At 40.0% G+C, this 22,690-nt stretch overlaps 1 protein-coding gene across 6 annotated transcripts in view; it reads right to left on the bottom strand.

Moving 5' to 3' along the window:
• The window catches only part of diaph2 (diaphanous-related formin 2), an 865,163-nt gene that overhangs the window by 374,575 nt on the left and 467,898 nt on the right, over positions 1-22,690 (bottom strand). For all 6 annotated transcript variants that reach the window (XM_041195327.1, XM_041195330.1, XM_041195331.1 and 3 more), the window contains 3 exons: positions 11,310-11,411; positions 10,890-10,984; positions 4,173-4,274 (listed from right to left, as the gene is read on the bottom strand). In XM_041195327.1, coding sequence (XP_041051261.1) covers positions 4,173-4,274; positions 10,890-10,984; positions 11,310-11,411 — 299 coding nt within the window. The remainder of the gene's footprint in view (positions 1-4,172; positions 4,275-10,889; positions 10,985-11,309; positions 11,412-22,690) is intronic.

The raw sequence follows: 22,690 nt of genomic DNA, 5'->3' as shown, positions 1-22,690 counted from the left end.
CGCACACGAAAGAGCGCTTCAATGTCCCTGAGGCACGGAGCTGCCTCAGGGAGATTGAAGCGATTTTAAAATAAATAAATAAATGGGTTAAAATTTAAATTAAACATGTTCCCTCATGTGACTGCACCACATGAGATGGGACATGTTTATATATTTCAGAAAATGTTCTTTTTTAATTCATAAAAGCTTTAGGAAACCTCATCCCACTCATGGATGAGGTTTCCTAAAAAATGTAAAGGCTGCTTGGCCTTATTGCCTGCCCGCCAACCGTAAGGTTGGACAGACAGCGTAAAGTTGACCTTAATTACTTCCTTAATGGCCTTAATAGGCCTTTTTAAATATCAGTGGGCACACAGTCGACTCCAGCCCGTGCCCACCGAATGAAACATTGCGAGACAGTGCAATAAAGTCAGGACGCATGCCCAACATCATCGCACGTCATTTTATCGCCGACGTGTTGGGTCCGCCCCCACAAGCTGACGGAAAAATCCTGGTCATGGTTTTCACTTAATTGCAGTTCAAAAAGTGAATTGTCAGCTAATATATTTCTCTTAAGCAACCTCCAGGTGATGAAGGAGGCATATAGGAGTGATAGATAGCATTATGTTACATTTTAAAAGTAAAGCAAGGTGGCTACTCTGATGGCTCAACTGCTAAAAGCTGCAAGTATCTGAGCTATATTGACCAGGAATTCCCCAGGTATGTGATAGGCAAGTGGATTTCAGGGGCGGGGAATTATAGAATCATTAAAAAAAATGATAGTTGCTACTGTATGCGTTGGATTAATGACATCATTTTGACTAAATTCAAGGAGTTGGCAGTCTAATTCCACCAACATCTTACTTAAGTTAAGATTATCATATCACGATGACTATGGTTACAATGAGATGACTGGAATAAACTGAGGCAGCCCAGCAAAACTGCCAAATAAAAACAACCTTGAATGTAGACTTAAAGAACGTAGCTACTCTGGAAGTGTGCTGGGCACCAACTTCTTATTACTTCTGTTGCATACACAACATTTTAATGCTTGCATAGCAGGTGGGGGAGAAGGTGAAGTGCTAAAACTGACCTCTGTATTCCTGTTAGTGAGAGGGAAAACTGCCAGGGTGCTGCACTGATTACCATCCAGAAAACCTTTCCAGAAGTGTTAGTAGACCAAGCAAGAGTAAGGAAATTTCAGGCTTAGCTATGAGGCTCTATCTGTTGAATATCTTGTCACCATTCAGTCTAGATTAAATGGTCCCTTATTCAAGATAGCAGAACGGCTTCCAGTCATGGGATCATCAACAAGAACTCAATGCCTCCAGAACAGAGAAAAGAAAACAAAAAAACTTAACAATCGGGGGAAAAAAATGGTGTGGAAGCACAATAGCTCAAAGTGTAAAAGCATTGCCCAGTGTGAAACTAAACCACACCGACCCAGCAGGCCTCAGGTTTGTTCCCTGGTCTCTGTTCAGTCTGGTGAGCTAAGGGCAGGTGTGGAGTTCTACAGTTCTGAGTGTTCCTGGTCTTGTGCAGTTGGTTGAGTGGGATGGGGCGTGGTGCACGAAGATGAGAATGGTCACTTCTGATTGTGTGTTTGCGTGATGGTGAGTGAGGGCATCTGGTTGGGATGAGTTGTGATGTCCTCCACAGTGAAACATCATTCATTCACTGAGCACATACACGATCAAAGGTGAATCACACTCAGCACAAACCCACACTTCAAGATAGGAAAGGTGGGCAAATTGGGGGAAAAGGCAAGTATGATGACTGTATGATAGTGTTATTGTATGTGTTGGATTAATAACATCATTTTGACTAACTTCAAGGAGTTGGCAATCTAATTCCACCAACATCCTACTCAATTTAAAATTATTGTATCGCAATGATTATTATTATTATTAGGTTACATTGAGAATATTGGAAGAAACTGAGACAGCCCAGCAAACTTGACAAATAAAAACAACGCTGAATGTAGACTTATGGAATGTCGTTACTTTGAAAGTGTACTGGGACACCAACTTGTTATTACTTCAGCTGCATACCCAACATTAATGCTTGTATAGCAGAAAAAATAATGCATGGAAGCCAAGGAACGAAGTGTTCATTTCTAAGGAGGCCTACAGACATGATCACCAGAGAATTTTGATTATTGTCATTGTGCACCTAACCAACAGCTTCATTCAGCTGTGAGCGCCCCCTCACCATTGAAAAAATTGTTGTATCATTACTTTAAAGCTGAGCCACTGTGATTATCTCAGTGCAGTGCGGGAAAATTTGAATCCTGCTGAGTGCCACAAGCATAATAGGTCTGAAAAAATAGATGTTTGGCATGTATACAGGATGTAAATGGGAAAGAGAGTCACAAAAATGAAATAAAATTCAATATCTGTTTAAGTTTTGGCTAAAAATTCAATGCATGTATTATATATAGAGCAATAACTTCCAACTAGCATCGGAAAGTGCTGGCTTACAGGAATTAAAACAAATAAATGTACATTTAGCTGCTGTTGAAAATTATGCTGATCCTGCCGATCACCGGAGGTCCGGTGGGAGGTGCGAAGAGTCGGAAATTCGTGGGGAGTTCAGGGAGGGTGCCAGCATGTTGGGGGGAGGGGGTGGAGTCTAATGTCTGGTGGGGGGACGTCCAAGGTCTGGGGGCAGGAGTCCATAAGTTAGAAGAGGTTTTGATTCTTCTAAATTCTTCTAATTTCTTCTGAGTAACTATTGGTGTAACCCTGTCAGAACCATCCAAAGTTTGTGATTTAAATTGCTAGTTCCCAGCACAGCGCAATTGTCCAGAGGAAGTGTGCACTTCTGGGCAATTGCCATGCAAATCCTTAACCTGGGAATTTCTGAGAGGGATTCCCCAACACATCTTGGGGTACCTCCCAAATCCGATGCTGGGGAGCTCGAAAGTTACAGCCCATTGAGTGTTGCAACTTTAATAATATAACATAACAGGAAGATATTGATTTTCAATGATTTTGAAAACCACATTTTTGAAGTCCTGCAACTGTTACATTTCTGTTATTTGAGGAAAACAATTACTTTGGAACTCCTGTGCCATTTGTTAACTAAGCTGGCCACCTGCAAAAGTGCATTTGATGAGCAACCATCTTCTCCAGCCACAGCTGCAAAGAATCGCACTTCTCTCTGATTTGGAGCAACGGCGCTCAGGGCCGCATGTACAGTGAAATGTGCCTACTCTTGTCTTGCTCAATGCACTTACTAATCAATTCTGTGAAAGGAAAGGAGAAAAAGTACAGTGCATAATATGGAGTGTACATGAATTAAAGTTGAAGCTAGTGACCACAATGAAGCTAAATTGGAAGAAAATTAGAACAAAAATACCAAAGGGGAAAACTACAAAAACAAGTGAACAGACAAACCTCAAGACAGTGCTAAGGGGAAAAAGGGAAATATAAATCCAAAATTGAGTTAATCAGTATCATTGTCATGATATGGCTATGCCATTTAAAAATGCATCTCACAGACTTGTATCAAATATTATTTTTCATTTAAAGATATCCAAGGACCTTCTGTATGGTGAGGTAGCCGGAGCCAGATTAGTAGTTGGGCACCCAAAGCTCTGCTTCAAGGATGCTTGCAAGCATGACACCCAGGCCCTAGACATCAATTATCACATCTGGAAGTCACTAACGGATGACAGAGGAAAATGGTGACACCTCCAGTGGGCTGGCGTGCACCACAACGATGAGGAGTCACTACAGTGGCTTGGCTACTAACGTCAACGTCAAAACCGACTCACAACAATACTTGATACTTCATGTGAGGCATTTGTGGCAGAACCTGCCTCTTAAGAACTGCCCCTTCATCCATCAACAAAAGTGCGCCATCTGAAGACACCCCATCTTAAGTAGATTTGTTTGTTGTATATCTTTTGTAGCTAGAACAGTGCCAGTATTGCACGATTGTGCCAGTACGATGTATCTACCACATACTATACATTGCAACAGACGTATAACCCACATTTTAACACTGATGTATTTAACATTTTTAACTTTTCAGTCTGCAAGTATGAAAAGTGTAACCTCTGATATGTGCAATACTGTAAGGCATGTTAACACTTCAAAGAAAAATAATCAATGCATTATTGAAATGCGTTCACCTTTCCTTATTCTGCAGCTGCAATATATTCTCGTGTCCCTTCTGAGCCTACTTACCACCACTCCAAACTGCTCAGGTTCACATAGGTCGTCATATTCATCCTTAAACTGAGATAACGTATTGAGCTCCTTCTGCTCTGGTAAATATCTCACCAAATTCTATAAATTTAAAAACAGAAGGGAAAGCATACATTTAGAACTTTTGGGTAAGGAGTTTTTGGAACTTAGGGAAAAAAGGAATTGTCAGGGCTAGGGAACAGGGCATTTCTGACTTCTGAACAGTGACAGCATTGTACATTGTATGGATTAAACCCCAAGAAGTGTTTCAGACATGGCACCAACTTACGTGGAGAATGTTGCTGCCACAGTTCAGAATGCCACACTTCTGTATTCTGCATTTCTTGCTACTTGGACTAAGCTTAGTATTTACTTAAATTGTAGCAAGTTTGGTATAACACTGACAGACATAATTAACTTAATTTCAAGATGGTTTCCTGTCCAAGTGGATAAACAAAATTGAAAGAGACAGTTGTCAAAACTGGCAACTAAAAAAAAATAGTCACTGCCTTCTCTGAATATTTCTTCTTTCCCTTCACACAGAACCCAGAAAGCAATTTTCCCATTGGCTTGCACTGGCTACCAGTGGTAAATAAATAACTGCTTAAAATAATTTTAAAAAACAAAACAAAACTCGCTGCAAAATGCAGATCAATCACCACTTCCTGAGTTCTGGAGCTGACTATGGGAAACAAGAAAGTCATGTCACTGGTCTTTAAACTCACTCATCAAATCATATGGGAAAGTATATTGAAACTTAACTCTGTCATTATATTGAGTGTGTCATGTTGTTCGGCAGTTGAACAGTGAACTCTCAAGCGAAAGGTAATTAATTTAAGTACCGGTTCTTACTATCACTCAAACTTCCTTTTCGTTGGGGGCGGGGGGGGAGAAAAAGTTTGAAGCAAAAATTGATTGTACAAAGTCAAAGGCCAAAGTTTTACAGCTTAGGCTAATTTACATAATATAGCTTTTCTTTGCATTTTGCTGTCTAAATCGCTAGTATCATTTATGGCTATATTTAGAACAGACAACCTTTTCTGTAAATGTTGTATGTTCTCTGCATTTTTCAGTCTGGCCTACTGTTAAGTGAAGATTTCAATGATGTTAATATTTAGTGTAATATACAATTTCTTATAAAATGTGTAATACACAATTTCTTATTATTTTGCTTCCAGAGTAATATTTACCTTAAAAAATAGTTTGCTATCATTTTAAGTTATCAAAAAATTATATTGCTGGTAGGCACCATCACCTTCACATGAAATTCAATTCCACAGGCAAACAGCAGCTCCTTTCACCTATTAAGAAGATTCTTCCCATCAATGACCCCCTAAAAGCAATGATATGTTTGCTCAAAAATTTAAGAAAAGCACTTTTACTCATGGCAAACAATCTGTGCATTTGAGATTGAAAACAACACAGGACACAGTGAAAGTCACCTTGTGATTGGGCATAGGTTGACAGACACAGATTCATGAAATGGAAGTAGGGCAATTTAAAGGGACAGTGTTGCGAGAGTTGTTAACTTAACCTGCCTACATATATCTTTCTCTGGAACAAGCCACTCAGTTGTATCCAAGATGGCTTACTTCCATCCTCTCAAGGCCAATCAGCAATGGGCAATAGTTTCTGGCTTTGCCAATGATGCCTATATACCACGAGTGAATGAAGAAAAAAATGAGCTGGCAGAATGGTTGCCCTGTTCTGTAAATACCTTGTAACAATTGATCAATAGGTTAATCCTAAAGAGAAAACGTGGATCCTAAAATTGAGAGTTACAGCTTTGTTGAAGGGCAGACCTATTGTAATTGGCATAAATACAAATGGAATGAGTGACAGTGAATGTGATTTCAATTTGAATGTAATTCAACGGTGGTAAAACACTTTAACAAGTACAACTTATCTTTATATAATGATATAAAATGAAAAACACACTATGATACCACATTTAAGTGGGTCACTTTGCTTGACTTAAGCAAGATGTGTTCTAACTGTTCTACCACTATTGCTCATCCTTCTTAAAACTTTATCAGCTTTCTGTTTCAATGCCTGTCTGTCCTCATAGCATTCCTACACTCCACTGGAAGGTGCTGTGATCAGTAATCCAGTTTGGTGCAGCAGGATGCAGGGGATCTGGGATCTGTATAAACAATCACAACTCATGACTTTTACAGCATCTGTGTACCTCCTTAACCAATCAGCTCATGTCTCCTTAACCAATCAGGTTGAAGAATTCATAATGAGCAGCACAGAGTCTAAATCAGGAAATGTAAGTTAGAATATTTAATTGAATGTCAACACTCATACAGAATGTAAATAAAGAGGGAAAAAAGGTGGCATTAAGAAGGTGATAAAAGAAACAAAGGAAAAGTTAAAATAAAAAAAAACTCCATCCATGTTGATATATTACCTCCAACAATGAGCCCTTATCTTATCAAATGCCATTTAAAAATCCAAATATGCTTTATTTGCTCTTGCCTTTGGCCTATCCTGTCAGTTACATCATCAAAAACTAATGGATTTGTCCAACACAATTTCCCTTTCATAAAACCTGATTAATCATACTTCTGAGTGCTTTGTTACTACTTCCTTATTAATGGATTCCAGCATGTTCCAGATGACTGGAACCAGGCTAACTGTCTTATAGTTCCCCATTTTCTGTGTGATCATTCCAGAATCTAGGCAAGTTTAGAAGATCACAATAAATGCGTCCACAATTTCTGAAGCCCCTCCTTTAAAACCCTACGATGTAGGTCATCAAGTCTGGGGACTTGTCAGTTTTTAGTCCCATTACTTTCTTCAGTACTTTTTCTTTACTAATATTAATTACTTTAAGCTTCTCACTCTCATGAGACTATTGGTTCCCCACAGTTTCTGGCATTTTCGTTTAATGCCTGTTACTGTGAAAATCGATACAAAATATTTGTTTCACGTCTGCCATTTTTGTAATTCCCATTATAATTTCTCCTGCTCAGTCTTTAAGGGACAAATAGAATAAAACAGAAAATGCTGGAAATACTCTACAGGTCACGTAGCATCCATGGAGTTAATGTTTCAGGTTGATGGCTTTTCATCAGGACTGGGAAAAGTTAGAGAGGCAATAGATTTTGAGCAATGGGTGGGGTGGGGCAAGGACTTTCTCCTGTCCTTCACCTAATGGTGTATACCATCTACAAGATGCACTGGAGCAACTCATCAAGGCTCCTTCAACAGGACCTTCCAAACCCATGACTTCAACTACCTAGGAGAAGGATAGCTGATGCATGGCAACACTACTACCTGCAAGTTCTGCTCCAAGTCACACACCATCCTGACTTGGAACTATATCACTGTTCCTTTACTGTCACTGGAACTCCCTTCCTAAAAGCACTGGGTGTTCCTACAACACATGGATTGCAGCAGTTCAAGAAAACAGCACATCATTTTGACCCAATGACAGTGAAGGAACTACGATATAATTCCAAGTCAGATGGTGTGTGGCTTTGAGGGGAACTTGCAGCTTGTGGCGTTCCCATCAATCTGCTGCCCTCATTCTTCTCGGTTGTGGAGGTCATGGGTTTGGATGGTGCTGTTGAAGGAGCCTTGACGAGTTGCTGCAGCTCATGTTTTAGATGGTATACATTGCTGCTACTGCGCGTCGGCGGTAAATGGAGTGAACGTTGAATGTGGTGAATGGGGTGCCAATCACGTGCAAAGTTTTGTCCTGGATGATATCATGCTTGAGTGTTGTTGAAGCTGCGCTCATCCAGGCAAGTGAACAGTATTCCATCACACTCTTGGCTTGTGTTTTATAGATGGTGGACAGGCTTTCGGAGTCAGGAGGTGAGTTATTCACTGCAGAATTCTGAGCCTTTGGCTTTCTTTTGTAGCCACACTATTTTTATGGCTGGTCCAGTTCAGTTTCTGGCCAATGGTAATCTCCAGAATGTTGATAGTGGGGGATTTAGTGATGGTAATGCCATTGTCAAGGTTGTTAGATTCTCTTTTTTTTGGAGATGGTCTTTGCTTGGTACTTATGTGGCATAAATATTACTTGCCACTTGTCATCCCAAGTCCCAATGTTGTCCAGGTCAATCTGAAGATGTGTGAATGCGGTGTTGAACAATGTGCAATCATGAGTGAACATCCTCACTTTTGATCTTATGATGGTGGGTAGGTCATTGATGAAGCAGCTGAAGATGATTGGGCCTAGGACACTACCGAGAGGAACTCCTGCAGCAATGTCCTGGGAATGAGATGTTTGACTTCCAACAACCACAAGCATCTTCGTTTCTGCCAGGTATGACTCCAACCAGCAGAGTGTACTAGTCATCATGTACGTAAGATAATGACATGCAGCAAACTCGTTGGGGATGGGGTAGCTTCATAGGGTACACTTTTGTTGATGGTTGAAGATACCAATCCATGAGAGACATGTTCTGTCACAAGTGCCACATAGGCTCTTCTTTGGCAATATTATAATAATCTTATATCATCGTTAACCTCTTCAGTTAGCCACAGATTGATCACTTTCCTGTAGAGGTTTTATTTCTCAATGGAATATATATTCGTTGGAAATGATAAAACAGTTCTTTAAACATTTGCCATTTTTTATCTACCATTATATATTTTAATCCAATTGCCCAATCTACTTTAGCTAATTCACTCCTCATACGTTTGTAATAGGCTTCATGTAAGCTTATGGGCAGGATTTTACGTGTCACGAGCGGGGGTGGGACCCGCTCGCTGATGCATAAAATGACACGTGGGTTAAATTTGGGGGGGAACTCCCGACGTCACTGCATCCTAGTTAAATTTTCAGGAATGCGAGGGTGCAGCAAAATCAGCTGCGCACCCGCTGACCTGTCAATGGCCAATTGAGGCCACTGACAGAGTCAATTATGTAATTAAAGGCCAGGAACCCCAGCGCGAATTAGAAGAAGGATGAAACCTCATCCACGGGCGGGATGAAGTTTCATGTAGGTTTTTAAAAATTTTAATAAAGTTTTTTGAAAATTATGGACATGTCCCAACTCATGTGACATTGTCACATGAGGGACATGTTAGAGAAATTTTATTTTTCTATTTTAAGGTGTTTGACATTTACAGCTGATCTCCCTGAGGCTGCACTTAGCCTCAGGGAGATGTGTGTTCTCTCGTGCGCATGTGCGAAAGAGCGCACTCTCGATTTTGGTATTGCCCGCAGAGGAAGTGCATAGCACTTCCCTGCAGATGTCATGCTGGACAGGCCTTAATTGGCCCGCCCATGTAAAATGGCACCGCGCCTCTGATCGGGGGCATTGATCGGAAGCACGCCTGTGAACGCCCGCCCTTCAACTTCCCCGCCGACGGGGGGAAAAATTCAGCCCCATGTTTCAGTTTTGGATTTAAGTGCATCAGTTCAATCATATGATCATTGTTCCTCAAAGGATTCCTTAATGGGAAATTACTCATCAACCTTGTTCATTCCAGAAAACAAGATCTGAAAGAGCCTCTTCCCTGGTTGGTTTCACAATGTGTTGTTCTAGGAAACTGTCTTATACAGGTTCTGTAAGCTCTTCCTCCACACTACTCTTGCCATTTTGATCTTTCCAATCTTTATGAAGATTCAAGTATCCTAAAACCATTGCAATATATTTGTTACAAATTTCTCCCATTTCTTGATTACTCTCTGTCCAACATTACAACTATAAAGAGGTGTCATTACAGTACACCCACCAGTGTTTTCTGTCACTTGTTATTTCTTATTGTCATCCACACTAATTCTACTACCTGATTTTCCAACTCAAGATCCTTTTTCACTACGGTCCTCAAGTCATCCTTTATTACCAGGGCTGTTTTGTTTAAAATGTCAAGTAGCCAGGAGTATTTAGCTCCCACCCTTGGTCACCATTCAACCAGGTCACTGTAATAGCTATTATATCAAACTCATTTTTTCTTTGTCAGTGCCATTAATCATAGTCTTATTACGAATGCTTCATGCATTCAGAAAAAGATAGAGTATGAGCAGATGGGAAAAAATGTAGATGAGAAAAAAATTGGGGAGGAGGAAGAAAGATGCAAACAGAAGAGCTACTAACTCTTTTAGAAAATACCCTTTGTTTTGTCTCTGCCTACATGCTTTAAATCTATTTCTACATTTCGCCTGTTTCTATGCATTTTCTAATTTTGCTGATAACTAGTAAAAAGTTGTCTGGTTCATATTTTTTGCTTTTGCTCCTTTTCTTGGGAAGTCATTGAACCTCTTTTGGACAGTCACCCAATTAACCTTTTCATTTATGTTCCATTTGTATTGGGCAAAACATTGATGGACAGGGTTTTCCTGGTCATCCTTTGAAAAATTAGGATTTGCTTCAAAAATAATTTAGTATTTAAGTTTCAAAAATCCTGACAGGCAACATATTGATAAAACAATTTTTAATTACATTTTAATACATGAGAACTGTAAGGAACTCAAATCACTGACTCAGACTCCTGTAATAATCTCACTGGAAAGAATTCTTCAGATGGGGTCAAAGAACTCATATACCTTTGGGGAACAAAAGAGTGAATTTCTGGCATGATGCTTTTGTGTGTGTTTACACCACAGTGTACTGATCTCCCCATTCTGTCACAACTAATAAACATCACATTCTGTGAAATGCACTGGGAAAAAGAGACACAGATATGTTGAGGAACCTGTAGCTAAGCAAGAGGTCATATTTCCTGCTGAGCAAAATTTACTTTAAAGCTTACCTGAATCATGGGCTCACTGAGTTTCTCCTCATCCACTTCTAAAATTATATGTTTGATTTCTTCATAAGCTATGCGATATGATCCCAGGAAAATTGCTGAATGAAACAAAAAGATGCTTTAACAAGAGTTTTGCATTTTCAAATTATAATGCAATATGTTTACAAATCATGGTTATCTCTGAAAAGGTCAGTATATAATATCAGAACTTGAAAATGAAGGAAATATCAGCCATGTCAGCAATTGAAACTGTTGTGGGAATTAACAGCATTTTCAGGCTTTATTTCAAACTCTTAACAATTACAATTTTTTTTGTCTCAGTACATATCATGATTCTGGTCTATGCTTGCCTCGACAAAACTAATGCCTAAATTATACACTAACATGACTATCCCCAAAATTATTAGCATGTAAAGTACTTACACAAATTTTGAGCTGTTTTAGGGTCCAGAATTTTCAGTTCTTTTACTTTTTTCTTGGCAGGAGCAGATTTTTTCACCTCGGTTTGAACATCATCCTTTTTTACTACAATTAAAAAATGTCATACTGTTTGTGATGTGTACCATAACAAATTAGACAAGCTGTTTAAAAATTGAACAGTAGATTTTTTAAGCCTTTCAAGAACCATTGCATACAAAAATCACTACCAAAAAAAGTGGTTCCAAAATATCTGGGGAAGTTGCATCATGACAGGTTGTTTTGCATCAGTGGGGCCAAACAATTTGTTATCCATATATGTAGAGGATGTGGCAGAGCACAATACTAAAGCAAGATGTTACTTTATATAAATTCCCTGAAACTCACAAGGGAACCAAGGTAAATGGTAAACATAGTGACTAGAAAATCACAACTACACACAAAAATAAGGTTATGCGTTTTACTTGGCAAAACGTTACACCTGACTGAGGCATCTAATTAGTGAGCCAAGCAAGCAACCGCTGGGCAGCTCCTTCCTGTTTCTCCTTCCACAAACACAAATGGAAGAACCATGCTGGATAGAGGAAATCCTCTTCGGTGCAGTTAGTTTTCCATGTGTTCTCTGGTTTCAGATAGTTTCATCTAATTATTAGAAATGTTTCAACTGTAACACAAACTATCTTACAATACAAAATGGGCTACAAGCATAGGTTTGCACTCTACGTTGAATACATGCTCCATCCATGAGAAACAATTTTTAATGTATAAAAACTCTATAGGTCATTGCACATTATATTGAGTATTTTGCATTGAAAATTGGGCTCTAAATATTTGTTGTACATAATTTTTCTTTTTAGAATAGCAGAAAAGAGGAATCATGCCCAAAATGAGAAAATGTACATTTTCACGATGCATGAGCACTTGAAAGTAGTGTAACACAATGGGATGTATTTTGGGGGCCACCAGCAGACAGGAAAACAGGCAGATGGACAAATAAATTAGGGCGCCTTGCCACTGCGGTGCCACAATTCTCCAGGCAGGGAGGAAGGCATCAGGTGAGCTGCTCACCCTTTGCACAATTGAGGCCATTAAGTGAGCAATTAATGCCCAATTAACAGTCTCATCCCACTGCTGCATTGATTAACAGGTGGCAGGAGAGGTCTGCATCCAATGTGTAGCCCAGCAGTTTTAACCCAGAGGGCTGCTGGTGAGTGAAAGGGGGGTGTCTCCTTCTTGGGCTCCGTATGTCAATTGGAGACCCCGCCCCCAGAGTTTTGCCTCCCCACGTCCACCCACCCCCGCCTTGTCCAACATGACTCCCAATGTTCTCACTGGGGCGGGGCCTGCCAACCAGGCCCTGGTGAGATCCAAGACAGACATGAGGTTAGGAGCATCCATGCTTCCTCTTCCTCCTGGGCCTCCTGCAGTACCTGCAGAGGTCATTAATCCCAGTGTGGTGCAGAGCTGCTGGCTTCCAATTGGCCACCAGCTCTAGATGGGATTTGTTTCTGGAGATGGACAGAAGTCCCACCTCGTACTAATGAAACGGCCATTGCTTGAATAATTAAGCAGGGCAAGCTGGCAAAGTTGAGGTGAGCTTGCTACTGAAATTTTGCTGTGGTTGAGGAAGCCTGCCCTCAGCATTTAATCCAGCCCAATGTATCAGCAATGGGATATGCAGAGGCATGAATATTTTGACTGTTGTTCAAGATTTGGTATGGGTTAAGTAAAGATGTGATTTTAAAAGTAGCCATGCATCAACTACTTAAATACTTGTTTATCCAGGTGGCATTGAATTATACAATGCATTTTCAGATCACAGATCAGCATTTATTTAGGGACTGAATTGCAAACTGCAAGTTTGCCTTCTGTGATCTGACTCACAAGACACCAAAATATAGTTAACTTATTTTTCAAATAACAATTCAATAAACAGAGTATTTGTCAAGAGCTCAAAAATAATGATCTCAAGTACGTGTGTATGCTCTCTTGTGTCTGATTTTCTAACAGTTTTGACTTCGTTACATTTTGCAGAGCACAAAGAAAAGTTATATTTTGAACCCATCTCCATGAAAGTAAGCAGTCAGCAAGAAGGGAAAACAATTAAAGGTACATTACCACACTCAGTACAATACTTCAAAGTGCATCATTTAGTCCTTAAGTCTTCAAAGAACCAAAGAAGACCCAATGGAGCTGAGGGGAATCCTTAACATGAGTTTAGGCTAAGTGAAAACATGAAGGGTAAGGGACTGTAAGCAAAAATACTCAAGTACTGGATGAAGGTGAAGAAAATCTTCATACAAAAAGTAATCTGAATTGGGTATATTCTTAGAGGTTGTGTAGCCCAGTGGAAAAACTTGAAGATTCAAGATTCAAGTTACATGACACAGTGGGGGTATTACCATTTTTAATTCTCCCCCTCCTCCCTTCAGATGGACCAGCTAAGATAGGCTGAATAGGTTCCATCTATATGTATCTTGCAATGTTCTCTTTCTTGCAACGGTGCTGATCACAGCTGAAAGAGGACAGATTTCACAAGCATAGCTTGTGGTGTATATGTATATAATATATTTATTATATGTGGTATTATAGTAAAACAAATTTGTATTTATTTAGTGCTTAATGTGTCCTCAAGATATCCAAAACACTTCATATCACAAACTACTTTTGAGGGCAAAGTGGCTGCCACATCAGGTATAGTAAGCTGCCAAAACAGCCAATGACATGAACGGCCAAATCATTTGTGTTTTATAGTGTTAACTAAAGGGGGAATGATGATCAGCTTACCCGGATAACTCCCTGTGTTTCTTCAAAGATCGAAGTGGGATCTTCTTAATCCACCTGAACAGGCAGTTTAGACCTCAATTTATCATTTCATCTGATAGATAGCACCTCTAACAATATAGCATGCCCTCAATACTACACTGAAGTATCAGCTAGAATTAATAATCAAGCTCTGAAATTGAGGCCACAATATTCTAACTTAATAAACAAGTGTTAACTCATGAACTAAACTAGCACGAGATAAGATCAAGCCCGCTATGGTGATAAAATCACACACAATTTTTGAATGAATTCACAAAGAATAGTTGGCCATTTCTTTTACTTCTGCATTCAGAATAGAAACTGACATTTGCAGCTGTTATTGTCACCTTGAATCAATTGCTCTATACAGCATCCCATGTAAGATATTGAATATATATTTCTAGGGCAGGATTTTACACGTCAGCGAGTGGGGGCAGGGCCCGCTCACCGACATGTAGAATGACGTGCAGGGATGTGGGGGAAATTCCCAATGTCACCGTGCCCCATTTACGTTTTCAGGAAGGCAGAGATGCAGCAAAATCAGCTGCGGGCCTGCCGTCCTATCCATGGCCAATTGAGGGCACTGACAGAGTTAATTATGCAATTGAAGGACCTGCCCATCTAACCTTAAGGTTGACGGGCAGGCCAGGAGCCCCGTCGCGAACTAGAAAAAGCATGAAATCTCATCCAATGGCGGGATGAGGTTTCATGTAGCTTTTAAAAAATTTTAATAAAGTTTTTTTGAAAGTTATGGACACGTCCCAACTCATGTGACATTGTCACATGAGGGACATGTTAAGGAAATTTTATTTTTCTTTTTTAATGTTTTTGACATTTACAGTCGATCTCCCTGAGGCAGCGCTTAGCCTCAGGGAGATGAGTGCGCTCTTTTGTGCACATGCGCAAAAAAACTCACTCTCAATTTTGGGATTCCCCCCTGCCCGCACAGGGTGTGTAAGTGCTTCCCTGTGGACACTGGGCGGGCCTTAATTGACCCGCCCACGTAAAATGGCACCGTGTCTCCAATCGGGGGTGCTGATCAGAAGCGCGCCAGTGCACGCCTGCCCTTCAACCTCCCCCACGACGGGGGGAAAATTCAGCCCCTGGTGTAATATAATGGGTATTATAAATAACGTTCAAGTGGGTACAGCTTGTTACTTTTGTTATTTAACAGGGTTTTTTGGAAAATATGCTGTTTTATAATAACTGAAGCATTATATAATATTGGTTTTATGTTAACTATCTCCAGCTGCATTGTAAAAAGAGTTGTCTCTTCATTCTCTTCATAGTTCTGTCTCTGTCTCACACTGCAGTTCTGTCTATCCCCTTTGTCTTTCCTCACTGTTTGTCTTCCAGCATCTCTTCTTCTGTATACCTTTGACACACTCCCTTTCATCACTAGGTGTGTAATTCTTCATTCATCTAACTCTTGTTCTCACTCTAAGACTGCTCTCTTTTTATGGTCTGTGTTTCTTTCAATCTTCCTGTGTGCCTCTGATATGTTACTCAACTGTTTTAATTAATTGTGCGGATTTTGAATTCAAAGTCCACACCCACATTATGCATCATAACTTTGGTGAAAATCCCGGAAAAGCAACATGATTTGTAGAAATGCTACTCCGTGTTCTATTCAGACCTTCAAAAAGTGTGTACCTCAGCAAAGAGGTAAATGGAACTGAGAGCGATTTTAAAATTAACAGCAAGACTAATCACTGACAGGGTGGTGTCCCCAGTTTGAGCAGGAAGTGGCACTTACATTCTTGGAATAAGAGGCCACTAAATTGACATGCATAAAGTGAAACTGGTGTTTTCTGGGGGGTATGAAGATGGGTAGCTAGCGCCTAAGACGGAGAAGAGGACACAGTGGAATGCATTGGAGAGCAGAAGCAGATCAGATGAGTCATGAGCAAAGCTCCAGGGCGACCGAAAAGTTAGAATAAAGGAAATCATACATACCTTACATGTTAAAACTAACTCCCTATTAGCACAAGGACTGTGTGTTGTAGTTTAAACATTTAATATTATATAATTCTAGCAGAAATCCAATGATATTGCTCAAGGTGAGACAGGAGATGTGCAATCAAGGTTTAATAGTCAGGATAAGGAAGGAAAGGAAAAAAATAGAAAGCTGGAAAGGAGGCATCTAAGTGGTGATCTTATATAAATATTTAACGTAGCTGAGGGAATGGAAAAATGGACATGGAATAGTTCTTCAAATTAAATTGTGAGAGAATTGAACAAGGGGAACACAGATTCCAGCAAATTATGGAACAGACTTCCAGGAAGAGGTGAAAGGGCACTGGACTCTCCTCAGATACAAATGAATGTTGAAATAGAAATTTGGGTTGGGAAAGCGAAATTGAATATAAAAGGATATTTTGCTGCAGCTGTAAAAGGTTTTGGTTAGACTACATCTGGAGTAGTGTGTACAGTTTTGCTCCCCTTATTTAAGATATAAATGTATTAGAAGCAGTTCAGAGAAGGTTCATGCAACTGATACCTGGGATAGGGGAGGGGGTGAGGCAGGGGTTATCATAGAGGTAAGGTTGAACAGGCTGGGCATGTATCCATTGGAGTTTAGAAGAGTGAGAGATTATCTTATTGAAACATATAAGATCCTGACAGTGCTTGCCAGGGTGGATGCTAAAAGGATGTTTCCCCTTGTGAGAGAGGCTGGAACTATAGGGGACACAGTGTAAAAATCAGGGGTCGCCCATTTAAGATGAAGATGAGAAGAATTTTTTTCTCTCAGAGGTTCTTGAGTCTTTGGAACTCTCTTCCGCAAGGGGTGGTAGAGGATGGATCATTTAAAATTTAGGGTTAGATTGATGCTTAATTAATAATGGAGTTAAAGGGGATGGGGTAGACAGGAAATTGGAGCTGAAGCCACAATCAGATAAGCCATGATTATATTGAATAGAGAAGCAGGCTTGAGGGGCCGAATGGCCTCCTGTTGCTCCTAGTTCATATGTTCGTATGAATGGGGACTTTAGAATTTGACTGATGGGTTACAGTGGGATGAATAATCTTTATCACCATCAACTATCTTATGACTGGGCTGGAAAGGAGAAGGCAGGCAGTGGTGATTTCCAGAATAGGCCAGCAGGCAACAAAAAAGCTAAATTAATTATAAATTGGAGGGAGCAGCAAGCGGCTGCAATGGCATCATACTTATTTCTTTCTTTCTTTTACTTCAGTTAAAGAAAGGCAGCTAGTGAAGAAGAGATTCATTTTTAGGATGGAATATGAAAGGTTCACTTCATTGATTTTCTGGAAAGAGCAGCAGAAGAAATGTTAAAAACAAACAAACACTTAGCAATTAGGATGAGCAGTCAGCAGCTGCCTAGGTTAATTTATTTGTAGGTTAGTGGAAATGAGGGAAACCATTTTGAAAATCTACCAGTTCAAATCCACAAAAGGATCAATTACAAAAAGGCAAGCATAAATAACGAGCCAACAGCTTCAACGGCCTCAGCTCATCACTGCTGAAGCCTTCAACTGTGACTTTATTGCCTCTAGGCTCAATTATTCTTGACCAGCCTCTCACCTTGCACCCTCCATGAATATGGGTTAATTCCAAAACTCTGCTGCCCATATCCTAAATTGGATCAAGTTTTGTTCATCTATCACCCCTGCATCGCTAACCTACATTGGCTCCTGGTCCAGCAATGTTTTGATTTCAAAATTCTCATCCGGGTTTTCAAATCCACCCATGGCGTCACCTTGCCTCTCCCTACTGCAGTAACTGCCTCCTGCCTACAAGCCTCCAAGATCTCTGTGCTGCTCCAATTCTCGCCTCTTGAGGATCCTGGATTACCCTTGGTTCACCTATGGTGGCTAGGTCTTCAACTGCCTAGGCCTGAAGCTGTGGAATTCCCTCCCTAAACCTCTCTGCCCCGCCTTCTCCTTCTCCCTTCTTCGTATGTTCCTTAAAATCTACCTTGGTCAACTGACCTAATATCTCATATAGCTCAGTGTCAAATTTTGCTTGATAATGTTCCTTTGAAATGTCTTGGGACGTTTACGACACTAAAGGTGCTCTTTAAATGTAAGTTGTTGTTGCATGGTTACTTAATTATTTTAGATCAGCAGCAGTGGGAGAAATTTTCATTTTTAACAGAGGATGAAACAGGACAACCAGGCGGGTAAAAAATTTAATCAATTATATACCAAGGTGTAATAATCAGAAATAATATCAACTTGTTGCACTGAAGAAACAGCCTCAGTTCTTTGACTGAAGGCAGCTGGGAAGCAGAAGATAGAAAGGATAGCAGTGCTACTTAGTGACAGGAGGACTGAAAACAATGGCATAGTAGATGTGATGTTACCCATGTAAAGTAACATAAAGCAAATAATATTAAGTAATGGTGACATAAACGAGGAAGAATGGTGGCAAAACTGTGACATAGAAATAATATGAGGCTGTGCCCCTTTATCTTTGAAAATATGATTTTTCAACTTTCAACTGACTGGACATTTTGAAACTTGAATGAGACAAAGCAAACTGCTAAAAATGCAAGGCCATATTCCAAGGTGAAGGTGAGAAGCCAACAAATCACCCCTGAGGAGTATGAAGGGAGACATATTTCTTATAATCCAGATACCTGTAACTGCCTAAGGAAGAGACATTAAAAATGTAAAGTACTGGATATTGAAACAATGGCTGCCATAGACAAACACATCCAAAACTTCTTGGAAATACACACTGGGTGAAGTATTTCAAGGCAAGGCTGCCAACTACAAGGGAGAGATTGCAAGTGACACAGGTGGTGTCAAGAAAGTCTTCAGCCGAGGAAATAAGCTGAGGGCTCTCTAGTTCCCTCCCTCTCTTTTGGAACAAGCATGTCACCCGGTTTGAGCAGCCAACTCAACCAGGAATGTACCAGCGAACTGAGATCTCATAGTAATTACAAACCTACTAAACTACATCGGCCACAATGTTTAGAATCTATGCCTCAAAGACTAAAGGCACTTAACTGTAATTCTTTTACCATTTTTTATTGGATACAACTCCCTTTATGATATGCATGTGTATACGCATGCGTCCTGATGACTGCATGAGGGCCAAATGCTAGACTTCACATTTTTATTATTTTTCTCAGATAGTAGTTAATAAATTTGCTCTTTGACTCAAGAAAACCTTGTTTAATTGACTCCTTATTGTTTGCTGCTTAAATAGTTAAATACATCCTGATTTGAAAAAGGCATATCCTCCTGAAAAAAGAAACTTAAAACTTTGTTGAGACCAACCGAGCAGATTGGACAGAATGGAGCCAGTTCACCCTTCTCACCTAGCCATAACAGAAAGTAAATTGAGAATAGGAAATATGTCCAAGAATTTTCAGATTTTAAACACACACACAAAATCTTGACATGTTCTTACTGTAAAACATTCACAAAATAAAAATTAAGTTCAATGAGAGAATAAGGAGCCCCAACTTTTATCAGATAAAATTTGCTGTACTTTCTGTATATGATAAAAACTGTTCCTGTAGTACACTAGTTACAGAAACTAGCTGCAGCTATAATTTAAACAGATAAACTTTCTGTAAATGCTCAACTAGACCATGCAGCCTATCTTTATAAAAAAATACTGTGCAATTACCTATTCAAGGCATATTTTGCAGCCCTCCTCAGAGTTCCTGGTCTCCAAAGCTATCACATGCATCTTCACAATGATTGAAACACACAATAAAAAGGAAGGCTGGTGAAAGGCAAGCTTTAATCTTAAATCAAGGGCAGACACATCTTTGCAGCACTTCAGTGCTAACCAGGAAACTAGTCTTTTGATTCTTAGAACTTTTGCAGTTCTACTTCACAAGTGCAAACACAATAATGGGCATTCCACAGTACAAATATTACAATTCTCATTTCCAAAGCATATTTTGTCTTTGCCTGAGGTGGCAATCTCAAAGCATTTTTTAAGCAAACGTTAGCGATAGTATCTGTTACTTAGGTTCAAGTTAATTTTAGAAGTTAATTTAAAAAAAATGTCTGCCTCTAGTACCTCCTAGTTAAGATCACATTTCATTAAAGATAAGGGTCATAACCTATTTCAATATTTTTCCAATAGGTCAATTTTAATATTATCTACTATTAAATTTCAACATTTCACTATCTGTCATCTCTAATACTCTGAGCTTTAAAACAATGTGAGGAAATGATGCAATTGTCAATGCTCCTACATTTGTCCAGTCTGTCTAGAAATAAGAGTGAATGAGCAAAAGGATGGGGTGCTCATGGGGAAAGAGAATGAGAGAGAGAGAGAGAGAGAGAGAACGTGAGAGACAGAATATGTACAATTGTATAAATGAGTGAGGGAATATGAAAGTGCATGTCACAAGCACACACATAGTTCTCAATATCTAGCTTGGCACATAAAAATGAACAGTTGGCAATGTATGACACAATGAAACATCTTCAGGTTTAAGGAAATTGCAGGGGGCAGTAATATAATCAAAATCAATAGCTTTTATGAACAGGATACCAAGTTTAAATGTACTATTAATTCATATTAATCTGTAGGAAAATAACAATTGCATGAAGTTAATCTACAGAATATCACGAGGATAAACAAGAGACAAAATGCCGCAGAGCTAAAATTTGAAACAAAAACAGAAAATACAAGAAGCACAACTTCATTGACAAAGGATTCACAAAGCTGAAACATTAACTTGTCTGTTCTCTTCCTGATCCTGCCTAAAATATTGAGTATTTCCAACACTTTTGGTTTTGTTACAATACACAAATGGACTCTATTTAAGAATGTGGAGAAGCTAAAATTCAAATTTGAAATTTGATCTTAATGCAGTTGACCAGATGACCAGGGCCCCAGCATTCTTACCTGTAGCATTTGAAGGACACTAGTTCCCAGGAGCTATGGAGGGGAAATAGGGAAAAGTGGGAGGGCAGAATTATGATGCTTTGTCTAAGCCATATTACCTCTGTCCTGGCATTTTCAGGGCTTGAAGCAAGGGACAAGCAGAGCCATATTTGCATCTGTAAGGAATGTAGATCCAGAGCTGACATGCCAATGGGATGAGGGGGAGTGTTCCCAGCTCCTCTGTCTCAATGTCATCGACGAACAATCAAGGGACACCCATTTCCACGGAAAACCTAACACATCAGAAGTAGGCTTTGGACCTGTCCCCTCCCAATTTAAGTCTTAGGGGTCAAAGTAGTGCCAAGATCAGCCAACATACAAAGTGGCTGATTTCTTCCCGAGACTCCCAGTTCATTTTTGTGCCTGGAGACATTCTGGCTGTTGTTCTCCAAAAATAGCCAAAAGACCCAAAGGCTGGTGGCCAAGACCACAACTGCATTCCTGTTTCCACCTGAATTCCAACACAAGGCTCTACACCAGGGCCAACATTTTCTCCCCATTGGGGGTGATGTGCGGAAGTGGGCGCAGGCGGGCGGGTTCCCGATCGGCACCCCAAGTTGGGGGGCGTACCGCCATTTTACATGGGCAGGCCAATTAAGAGCCGCCCAGCATGACGTCCGACAGGAAGCATTATGCGTTCCCTGTGCGGGCGTGGGGGCGATTCCCTGAGCCAGGAGAGTGCATGAGCGCAAAAGAGCACACAGATCTCCCTGAGGCAAAGTGCTGCCTCAGGAAGATTAGCTCAGATTTGAAACTTCAAATAAAGATGAGAGAAAAATTTTGCTGCCATGTCCCCTCATGTGGCACTGTCACAAGTTGGGACATGTCCACTACTTTTATTTTGAAATATTCTGAGAATTTTTAATCACTCATGAAATCATATCTCGCCTGTGGATGAGGTTTCATGCTTTTTCAGAAGCCAGCTAGGGCTCCCGGCCTGCCTGCCAACCTTAAGATTGGGCGGGCAAGTCCATTAATGGTTTAAAATTAGTTTTTTAATGGCCTTAATAGGCCGTTGACAGGTGGGCTGGTGCGCGAGCGAGTCGGCTGCACGCCCGCCAACCTTAGAATCTAAATGACGCGGGGCGACATCAGGACACATGCCCAACATCACCCCGCTTCATTTTACGCATTGGCAAGCGGGCCCCGCCAACGCTCATTGAACAGAGGATTCTGCCCCAGGAGTGCAATGAGATTATGTTGATGATCTGCATACCAGTCCACAAGTATATTGAGGAAAAGGATGTGGGATGTCATATTAGCTCCAAAATGTTTCTCCCATCTTATCATCTGGAACCAAACCGGGAATACAATTCCATTGTAGAGTTAAAACAAAAGCTATTTTGGGGCATACAATGAGAAAACAAAACAGTTGGGATCCTTGAACTATTAGATCTAAGGAACATTTTCTTGACAATCTCCTTCTCTCCTCTTCTTAAGACAATGATTTGAGTTGCAGTAAAACTCGTTAGATATGTCCAAGTTTACACAGTGAGTGTAGTGTTTGTCTTTTTTTAAATTTAGTTGTTGCTTTTCCAAACTATTACTGCGGTAATTTCGGTACCAATAGTTTTAATAACAAAATTGCTGCATGAATATATTCTCCCTGTAGCTATTTTTGCTTCATTCACATCTATGGTTTTCTTATTCTATAGTTGATTATTACAAGCACAATATGACAAACCACGTTATTAAAAGC

This window comes from Carcharodon carcharias, chromosome 9 (assembly GCF_017639515.1).
Source record: "Carcharodon carcharias isolate sCarCar2 chromosome 9, sCarCar2.pri, whole genome shotgun sequence".
Lineage (NCBI taxonomy): Eukaryota > Metazoa > Chordata > Chondrichthyes > Lamniformes > Lamnidae > Carcharodon > Carcharodon carcharias.
Note: the sequence above shows the minus strand (reverse complement) of the source record. Positions and strands in the feature narration are given on the sequence as shown.